At 69.8% G+C, this 9,323-nt stretch overlaps 3 protein-coding genes across 3 annotated transcripts in view; 2 read left to right on the top strand and 1 right to left on the bottom strand.

The window, feature by feature from the left end:
- The window catches only part of CHLNCDRAFT_37570 (serine hydroxymethyltransferase), a 6,183-nt gene extending 3,263 nt beyond the window's left edge, over window positions 1–2,920 (bottom strand). The window contains exons 1-10 of the mRNA XM_005843040.1: window positions 2,836–2,920; window positions 2,727–2,756; window positions 2,590–2,652; window positions 2,204–2,354; window positions 1,824–1,912; window positions 1,479–1,565; window positions 1,071–1,128; window positions 852–919; window positions 546–622; window positions 133–284 (exon numbers count right to left, since the gene is read on the bottom strand). Of these exons, the coding sequence (XP_005843102.1) occupies window positions 133–284; window positions 546–622; window positions 852–919; window positions 1,071–1,128; window positions 1,479–1,565; window positions 1,824–1,912; window positions 2,204–2,354; window positions 2,590–2,652; window positions 2,727–2,756; window positions 2,836–2,898 (838 nt within the window). The 5' untranslated portion in view covers window positions 2,899–2,920. The remainder of the gene's footprint in view (window positions 1–132; window positions 285–545; window positions 623–851; window positions 920–1,070; window positions 1,129–1,478; window positions 1,566–1,823; window positions 1,913–2,203; window positions 2,355–2,589; window positions 2,653–2,726; window positions 2,757–2,835) is intronic.
- Window positions 2,921–3,996: 1,076 nt separating this feature from the next.
- On the top strand, window positions 3,997–6,366 carry CHLNCDRAFT_141521 (hypothetical protein; the record flags this gene model as incomplete). Its single annotated transcript, XM_005843076.1, has 6 exons — window positions 3,997–4,033; window positions 4,438–4,505; window positions 4,636–4,813; window positions 4,985–5,531; window positions 5,683–5,900; window positions 6,236–6,366. The coding sequence occupies 6 exons, from the start codon at window positions 3,997–3,999 to the stop codon at window positions 6,364–6,366; spliced, it is 1,179 nt and encodes a 392-aa protein (XP_005843138.1).
- Window positions 6,367–7,042: 676 nt separating this feature from the next.
- Window positions 7,043–9,293, top strand: CHLNCDRAFT_141520 (hypothetical protein; the record flags this gene model as incomplete). The annotated part of the gene is made up of 7 exons (XM_005843075.1): window positions 7,043–7,165; window positions 7,239–7,325; window positions 7,602–7,688; window positions 7,907–8,059; window positions 8,359–8,517; window positions 8,774–8,883; window positions 9,132–9,293. Coding segments are annotated over 7 exons (881 nt in total), but the record flags the coding sequence as incomplete, so codon positions are not given.
- Window positions 9,294–9,323: the final 30 nt, after the last annotated feature.

The following is a 9,323-nucleotide window of genomic DNA, read 5'->3' as shown; positions in this document are numbered from 1 at the left end:
GGGGTGGGTGTGAGGGTGGAGGGGGTGGGTGGGGTGGCGGGGCAGTGGGGTGGGTCGGCGGTGGAGCAGCGGGTGTGGGGCGTGGCCCAGGGCTGCGGCAGGAAAGCTGGACAACGCGCTGCAGAGCCCCACGTGCTGGCACTGCCCAACGCTGCCGCTGCCCAGAGCCAAATACCAGTGCTGCACCGGCCGGCCGCCAGCTGGGCTCACCCGCCACCGCCCGCATGCGGGGGTAGTCGTAGTGGCGGGTGTAGGCAGAGGCACCCGCAACGATCAGCTTGGGCCTGCGGGCGGGAGGGCGGGTAGCAGGATGGGGGGCGGCAGGATGGGCGGCAGGATAGGGGGCAGCAGGTGCCGAGGACTGTTGTGCCAGGGGCCGGCTCATTGCATACGAGGGCTGCGGCCCCCAGGTTCGCCACTCAGCCAGCCCCCGATTCAGCCCCTGCAGCCAACCATCCTCTCAATTCCACCCCTCCAGCCTCCCAGCCTCTCAAGTCCACCCCCTCCAGCCTCCAAGCTTCCACCCCTCCTCCACCCCACCCCACCTGAACAGCGTGGCTGTCTTCTCCATCATGTCGTAGTCGATGATGCCGGTGGACTCGTCCAGGCGGTACGGCATGGTCTGCACAGGCAGTACAGGCGGTACACGCAAGTCGACCAGCAGGCCGCGCGAGGCGCTGCACCCCCCCTTGCAGGCGATGCTTGCTGCGCCAGGCGCCGCGCCCAACAACACCCTGCCGCCACAGCGCCGTGGGAGGCAGTGTCGTGGCCTGGTGGCAGCCGTTTGGGGACTGCCCTGCCCAGCTGTACCGCCAGCTGTACTGCCAGCTGTACCGTCAGCTGTACCGCACCTCGAAGAAGATGGAGGTGGCGGAGATCTTCTTGGTGTCTGTCTGGTAGCCGTGGGACAGGTGGCCGCCTGCAGCCGGGGAGGGGGGCGGCAGCAGCACGGCCGCGGCTGAGGGCGCATGCGGCCAGCCAGCCGCCACCGGCCCGGCCTGCGCATCTGCCGGCCGGGTAGCCGGGCAGCCAAACGCCAGCCAGCGCCAGCCGGCCAGCTGCCCGCCCACCGTGCGGCAGGTCCAGCGCCATGATGCGGTCGTGAGGCTTGAGCAGGGCGGTGTACACCTGTGTGCCGTGGGAAGGCGCAGGGCGCAATGCACACGGCACAGCACATTCCTCATCCAAGAATGACCATGCAGGCCAGTTACATGCAGGCCAGCCTGGCTCCCCACGTGCTGCTGCATCCACCCATCCATCCATTGATCCCTCCAGCCAGCCGGTCAGGCGGCCGTCCAGCCCTCCAGCCAGCCACCAAGCCCGCCCCGCCAGGCCACATCGCCGCCGCCGCTGCCGCCGCCGCTCCCGTCCCAGCCTGGCACCGGCGCACCCCCGCCAGCCGGCCCCACGGCTGGCCTCGCTGCCAGTCCCCTCCGCGGGCCGCCCTCGCTGCCAGCCCCCTCAGCGGGCGCCCGCACCTGGAAGTTGGAGGGCGAGCCCGACAGGCTCTGCACGTTGACCCCCCACTTGGCTGGGTCGAGGCGGAACGCCTCCAGGGCCCGCTTCTGCGGCAGGGGTGGGAGGGGGTTGGGAGCGGGGTGAGAACGGAATGAGAGAGGGGTGCGGGGGCAGAGGGCAGAGGGCATGGCTGAAGGTGGGAGGGCAAGCGCCCGCCGCTGCTGCGCCGCAGCCAGCTGCCTCCCGCACGGTGGCGGCCACGGTGCCGGAGGCACGCCCGGCAGCGTTGAGCCCGCGCAGTAGGACCGGAGGGGCAAGGCTGTAAGGGAGAGGAGGCGGGAAGGAGGGGGCGGGAGGGGGCGCACCTGGCACAGGCGCTCTGCTTGGTCGATGAATTCGTTGCCGCCGTAGTAGCGGGCGCCTGGGTAGCCCTCGCTATACTTGTTTGTCATGACTGCAGGGAGAGGAGGCAGGCAGGCAGGGACGGCACACGGCAGAGGCGTGAGCGCCTGCGCATGCATGTGTGCGTGCGTGTGTGGGTGCAGGCACAAGCCAGCGCCGCCTGCCGCCCGCAGCGCCCACGGCGGTCCACGGCAGGCTGGCCAGCCCTCTACAAGCGCGCAGCGCAGCCCGCAGCCGCAGCACGGCGCACTGTACCGCAGCACCCCGTAGCGCAGGGCACCCGCCCAGCAGCCGGCGGCACACACAGCCACATGCATGCATGCCTGTACTAGGCACCACGCACCCGACCCCACAGCCTCCATCACGCTGGCCGACACAAAGTTCTCAGAGGGGATGAGCTCCAGCCCCTTGTACTGCCTGTTCTTCTCGTGCTCAATGATGTCGTACAGCTCCGGGTCCACCTCAGCCAGCCCCGAGTTGAGCACCCGCGGCCACTGCACGCACGCGCGGGCGGCGCCCGTCAGCGGCGTCGGCGTCGGCGGCGCCTCGGCGTCGACGTCGGCGGCGGAGATGCGGCAGGATGGACGCGGCTGCTGCGTTGGTGTGCATCCGTCCGGCTGTGGCATGTGCGGTTGGTGCAGCGGGGCAGCCAGCCGGCCGGGCTGGCAACCGCCAGGCGGCGGCGGCAGAGGATAGTAGGCTCGCCCGCTGCCACCGGCGGCGCCTCACCGTGACGTGCTTGCGGGCGGCGTCGCCCGAGAACCTGCTGTAGTCTTCCTCATTGCTGGAGAACTGCAGCAGGGCGCGGCAGGAGGGTCAGTGGCGGCCGGGCAGCGGGCCAAGGCCAGCCGATCACCACGCCTCACCTGGCTGGCAAACGCCCGGGAGCTCGATCCCTGCACATTGCGCACATGCGATTGAGAGTGTTGGCGGAGCGGGGAGCCGCCGCGGGCCCCGCAACCAGGCCAAACTCACCAGCGTCTTGCTGAGGCCGGCAAGGCCCCTGCGGCCTGAGCGAGCCACCTGGAGCAGCGTCATGGCTGCACAGGTCTGATCGAGCTCCAATGTGCGTGGCGCTAGGCCGTGGGGTGGCATTTTGAGGTGGCCGCTGGATGCCAAGTGGCGGGCGGGAGGAGTAATCCACCCCCTCAGGGTGCAGCCTGAGCTCACAGTCCACTGCCCCACATTTTGGAGCTCTGCATTTACACATGTGATCCAGGCGTGCCATGCATTGGGCGGGCAGCAGAATTGGATGTGCCCCGGCACGTCAGCCGTGCCACCGTCGCCGTCGTTGGGCGGCGCCAACCCGCGCCACATCGGGCTGCATATGCTTTGTTTTGCATTAAAGTAGCCGTGGTTCAAGGGAGTGTGAATGTGCATCCAAGCAGGCCATCCTGCCTTTGCGCAAAGGCATCGCTGCAAGGAGCCGCATGGTGGCCGCACTTGCGGTGCCGGTGCCGGCAAGCAGCAGCGAAGGCTGCCCCACACTCTGTTAAGACTGGCTCCCGACATTTGAGCCTGGGGCCACAGAAGGAGCTCTGTACCCCTGCAGGTCTGCCATGTAGCCACAAGCGGCAGTACCTGCGGTCGGCGCCGCCGTGTCGCCGAAGAAAGTGCTGCTGGAGTGGTCGACATGCGCTGCATGCGCGGGCATTGAAGCTCCGCACATCGCCAGCAGCTTTGGACAGGACTACATCCGCAAGCAGCGTCCCGCGTGTTCTCACTGAACAGCCTGCCCGCGCGCTCTCTCGCTGCCAGGCCTCCTGCGCCTCCTGTGATCTCCAGCAGAATGGGCTCCGCCGTCAGCAGCAGCAAGGACAGCAGCCGGTGACCGCAGTTGAGCTCCTGCCGGGCGTGCGGCCACAACCGAGCAGGCTCCCGCACAGCGTGCTCCTCCGCTGCGGTTGCGAGCGAACCGCAAAGCACGAGCGGGCAACCCCCGGGCTGCTGCGCCCCCACCCCACAGCTGAGCAATTGCCGCCCGAGGGCGGTTGACGAGGTGCGGCACCTGCTGCCACACGCTGCGCTGAAGCCTGCCTGTGGCCCTCCATTTGCCTCTGCCTTGCTCCTGATACATTGGCACGCGGTGTACATGCAGGCAGCGGCAGCATGGTGTCGCGGTTAGCTTTCGACGCGATGTCGGCGACGGTGCTGGCGCTGACCGCGTTGATAGGTGCTAGCGGTGCCGCCGCCGCATGCCCCGCTGCTGCCGCTCCTGGCCTGCTAGTTGGCGCTTGCATGCAGGCATCCGAGTGCAGCAACACGAGGCAGCCCGCTCGTCCTTGTTGCTGCCCAGCATTGAATGGCAGCGCCGGCCGACCCTGCTGCAGGCGCCTACACGCCTGCCTACCTGTCGAGGCGCGACAAGCTGTCCGGCGGCTCAGGCCGCAGCCTGACGTACGTGCTGGGCAACATGCTATCGGCAGGCAAGTGCCGCGCCCCACGGCCTGCACCCTTCCCCACCTGCCATCACATGCCATCTCGACTGCTCTCTGCTGCTGCTGGGCGGCGGCGCTGCGCGTTGGTGCGCTCCTCACCCCACCCAAACCCCACCCGCCTGCCCGCTGGCTCCTGCAGGCGTTATGGTGTCTGCCGGCTTCTGCCACCTGCTGGGAGAGGCGCTGAAGCAGATGCCGCGCATGACGGTGCGGCTGCTGGCGCCGGCGGGCCTCTGCAGGCCTTGCACGCTGGCGCATGTGCGCCCATGGTGTGCTGCTCGCTCGCTGCGTGCTCAGCCAGTGAAGGCGCTTCAGTGCCTCCCTCTGCCTGCCGCAGTTCCCACTGGCCCCGTTCCTGTGCGGCACCGGCTACCTGTTCACCCTGGTGGCAGACAAGATAGCGGCGTCGGCGCACGGCGGCGCCCACCACGGCTGCTGCGGCGGCGCCCACCAGCACGGCATGCCGGCCAAGGGGCCCGCGGTGGACAGCTGCTGCGCTGTGGAGGTGCTGGCAGGTGGGCATGGTCGCCGCAAGGAGCATCCTGGGGCTATGTGGGACCGTTTTGGGAGGGAGGCGCTGCCTGCCCAGCTCCCCCCCGGCCTGCCTGCCGTTGTGCGTGCGTGGAAATGCGTGCTTTGTGCTTCCGTGTGTGTGCTAAGACGCGCACGATCCGCGTGTGCGGCAGGCATGGACATAGCGGAGCGCGGGTCGGGCCGCCTAGACAAGCACAGCGGCGAGCAGGAGGTGCAAGGCCTGCTGGAGCGCACGCCGCCTCGCAACGGCGGGCTGGGCAGGCAGCACAGCGGCGGCGGCGGCGGCGGCGGCGGCGGCGGCAGCAGGCTGTCCCATAGCCCCGGCGGAGGGCACAGCACGGCAGACCATGCGGTGGTGGCAGTCAACGGCAGCGGCAGCTTTGCGGACGGGCGCTTTGGGGAGCAGGAGAAGGAGGGCGGCGGCGGCGGTGGCGGCAGCGGCTTTGCCCGCGTCAGCGTGGACGGCTTCGCGGCGGGCCCCGGCGGCGGTGCCGCCGGCGGCCGCCGGCGCCAGGGCCTGCAGCGCGACAGCAGCGAGAGCCTGGTGTTTGAGGTGGAGCCGCCCAGCTCACCGCTGCTGACGCCCGGCTCCGCCTCGCGCCGCAGCGTGTCGTTTCTGACCGCCATGCTGATGGGTGTGGCCCTCTGCTTCCACTCGCTGCTGGAGGGGGCGGCCATGGGGGCGCAGACCACCATCAGGTGCGGCGGCCTGGGCCCCGTGGGCCTGGCTGGTGGGCTGGGCCGTGCCTGGCCCCCGCTCGCTCGTGTCATCCGCTCCTCACCCACTCCTCCACCTCCCACCCTCACCCATACACACCACCACATCCCCCCTCCCTGCCCGCACCCGCAGCAACTCGCTGCACATCTTCATCGCCATTGTGAGCCACAAGGGGCTGGCCGCCTATGCACTGGGCAGCTCCATCGTCGACTCTGACGCCTCCATGCAGCGCTTCTGGTCCGTGGTGCTGCCCTTCACCTTTGCCTCCCCCGTCGGCATCTTCATCGGATACGTCATCTCCGATGTTGCCAAGGGGGTGGGCGCAGCATCCATCTCGGCGCTGGCATCCGGTGGGTGCGCCGCCTGTGCTTGTGGGCCTGTGTTTGTGGGGTGGGGGGCGGGCAGTTGCAGAAGCGGGGAGGGCTGTGTGGCTGCCGAGCGTGCACGTGCGTGCGCCGGTCGCGGGCCGGGACCATGCGGGGCTCGCACCCGGCAGCCAGCCGGCTGGCCGTCCGGCTGGGCGGCTCCGCGGCTGCGCCCGCTTGGCGCCTCCTGCACGCCTCCTCGTCCCGGTGGCCGGTGCCCGCGGCCTTCCCCTGACACAGCCCTGCACCCTCCTTCTTTATAGTCACCCGCACCCACACCCACTCACCCCCCCCACACACACACTCCCGCACCACCGCAGGCACCTTTCTGTATGTTGCCTTCATGGAGGTGATCCCCAAGGAGCTGCGGGACGGCTCCCGCATGGCCCTCAAGCTCGCCGCCCTGCTCGTCGGCTTTGGCCTCATGAGCCTGCTGGCCGTGTGGGCGTAGCACGGGGGCAGCGCCCGGTGCACTCCTCCTACCCTGCCACGGGTTCATAGTACCCGCCTGGGTGTGCTCGCCGCCTGCGGGCCCTGCTCCGTCGCAGCGCCGCGTGTTTTTCGTTTTTGTTCGAGCTGCTGCTGCTGACTGTCTGTCTTCCTTCTCCCCACTGCTGCTCTCCGATGGTCACCATCATGCCACATATGCGCGCGCGTGCATGCATGCATGCTCATGCCATGCATGTGCACGCGCCCCGCCCCAACCCCCGCCGACTCCTTGTCACGAGTCGGTTCCGCTGCTGCGCCCTCCCCTCGCTGTTTTTATTCCTTTGCTCGCTTTCCTTGAGCTCTTATGTCCTGCTGCTCTCCTGTGACGAAAACTCGCCGCACCGGCAGCCAACACCCGAGCTGCTCCCCATTCGGCGGCCCAACAGGCCGGCATGTTGTGTGGATGGCGCCGGGCATCTTGCAAGCAGGCTGCCGATGAATCCCAACGCGAGGCATCCATGGGCAGCACCGCAACCAGGGCACCATAAAACCTGCGGTGGCCGGGGCGGCGCCATGCTGCGCTGGGCTCCTGGCGCTTGGCGCCACCAGGATGTGGCTGCTCCTGTCGGCGGCGCAGCCGCTACCAACTCCAAACTTCCGGCACCGCCAAGCACGAAACATGACACAAAGCTAGCGGCATGAAGATAGCCACCACCCCCTCAGCCGGGATGATGCAGGCGGGGTTGCAGGCCAGCGCCAGCAAGCTGAAGCTGGACAGCCTGTTCCTGCAGTGGTTCTCGATGCCCGACACGCAACGATTGGTGAGGCCGATGAAGTGCGGCGCCAACACTTTTGAGCTCGCAGGCTCCGCAACCCGGGTGCCGCGCTCTGCAGGTGCTGGAGCTGCTGGATGATGTGAAGCATGGGCGGCGGACAGCGCTGGCGGCCGGCTCCCGCAAGAATGGCTCCCCTTCAAACCAGGTGCCGCCGCCCGCCCCTGCCACCACCCCCCTTCGGAGCCTGCTGCATCTCTGCAGACCCCCAGGCTGTGTGGGCAGCCCTGATTTGGATGCTACTGCGCAGCATCAAGCTTTGCGCTGCTGCCATGGGACACCAGAGCTGCCATGGGATGCCTGTGCTCCGCGCCAGCCGCCTCGCCGTGCGGCAGCAGGAAGTGGCTGCGACCTTGAGCGGCAGCCCGCCCGCTCACTCCTGGCATTCCCTGCGCCGCGCCTGCCCGCCCGCCTGTGCCTGCAGCCGCCGCTGTCCCCTAGAAAAGTGGGAGTGCCGCAGTCGCCTGTGTCTCCCACATACAAGCCCGTGCCGCCACTCAGGCTACCGCCGGTGCGCCGCTGCCGCCGCCGCTTGGCCGCCTGCCGCGGTCAGCCTGGAGGGTGCCTGCCCCCCTGCCCGCTTGCTTGCCTGGCGGCAGCGCTAATGCTGGCGCGCCGCGGCCTGCGCCGCTGGCCCGGCCCCGCCTGCCCAGCCGTCCCGTCCCGGTCCCCAGGCCACGCCCTCTCCCTCCCCCTCCTCCCCTGCCCCTCCCGCTGGCCCCGGCGCAGTCCCCGCAGCTGCTCACCATCCCTCAGTTCTACTTCCCCCAGCTGGGGCCGCAGCCCGAGGCGCAGCGGGCGATGGAGGGGCGGCTGGTAGGGCTGCTGTCGGCGCAGCCGCAGGGGCTGGCCGTTGACGACCTGAAGCGCATGCTGCAGCAGGTGGGGGCCCGCTGTGGTACGCGGGTGTGTGTAGCTGTGCGTGCGTGTGCGTGCGTGCGTGTGTGTGTGCGTGTGTGTGTGTGTGCATGTGTGTGTAGTCTCTGCGTCTGCCTGCGTCTGTGAGGGCAAGGAGGCTCGCTGCTTGCACGTGCACGCTCCGCTGTTGTTTCCTGTGCCTGGCGCCCACGCCTCGCATGCAGCGGCGGCAGACGGTCCTGCGCCTCGCAGCCGGCCATCCCTCCCTCCCGCCGCCGCCCTCACCCGGCTCCCTACCTATGTGCCCCACCCCCCTGCCCCAGATCCTCGACCTCCCCTCCTCCCTGGCCTACCCGCTGTTCCACAAGCTGGCGGGGAAGGGCGAGGAGCGGGTGGCACCTGCGGCGCTCATGCAGTGGGCCTCCTCCCACAACCTGTGTGGCGCACCGGAGCTGCGCCGCGCCTTTGACATCCTGCGCCAGGTCAGCGGCCCCGCCAGTGCGGCTCCCGTCAGCTCGGCAGCCCACCCCGCCCATCCCGCCGGCTCGGGTCATGCCCCCCCAGCCCCCTTCGCTCACACACACACACATACATACCTCCCTGCTCCCCAGCCTCGCGTTCACCCCTACCTCCCCGCTGCCCAGCCCCCACGCCACGCAGCACCAACCCCTCTGCCCTACCCTCCCGCCCGCCCTCCCACCTGCCTGCCCGCCCGCCGTTGCCGCGCCCCATGCGCAGGACCACGCCGGTGCGGTGGTGCCCGAGGACCTGCGCCCGCTGCTGGCTGGCATCCTGCTGAGCCACCCGGGGCTTGAGTTCCTGCAGGAGGCGCCTGAGTTCCAGGAGAGGTGCGCTGTGCTGTGCCACGCTGTGCCTGCTGCACCGTGCTGTGCTTTTGCTGCATGCTGGGCGGCACCTGCTGCCTTCTTGTGTGTGGGGCGGCTGCGTAGGGACTCGAGGCCCGGTGCTGTGGGCGTTGCCGGGGGGGAGGGGGGCGCTGGGGCCCGGAGGTGCACGGGGGCGAGGGCCGCGCGCGTGTTGCGCCCCACCCACCCTGCTGCCTGCCTGTCCTCCCGCCTCCTGCCTCCCCGCCCAGGTACGCCGAGACGGTCATCCACCGCCTCTTCTACCACAACAACCGACTGGGGGACGGCCGCATCTCGTGGCGAGAGTTCCGCAGGCGAGCGCCGCGCGCCAAGGCCGGCCGGCCGATGCGGCGCCCATGCGGCTGTGGCGAGGGGCGCGCGGGCGTTGGATGGTGGGGCGCGGGCCGCGCGCGGCACCGCTG

This window comes from Chlorella variabilis (assembly GCF_000147415.1).
Source record: "Chlorella variabilis unplaced genomic scaffold CHLNCscaffold_35, whole genome shotgun sequence".
In the NCBI taxonomy this organism is placed as follows: domain Eukaryota; kingdom Viridiplantae; phylum Chlorophyta; class Trebouxiophyceae; order Chlorellales; family Chlorellaceae; genus Chlorella; species Chlorella variabilis.
The sequence above is the reverse complement of the archived record's forward strand: the minus strand, read 5'-3'. Positions and strand labels throughout refer to the sequence as shown.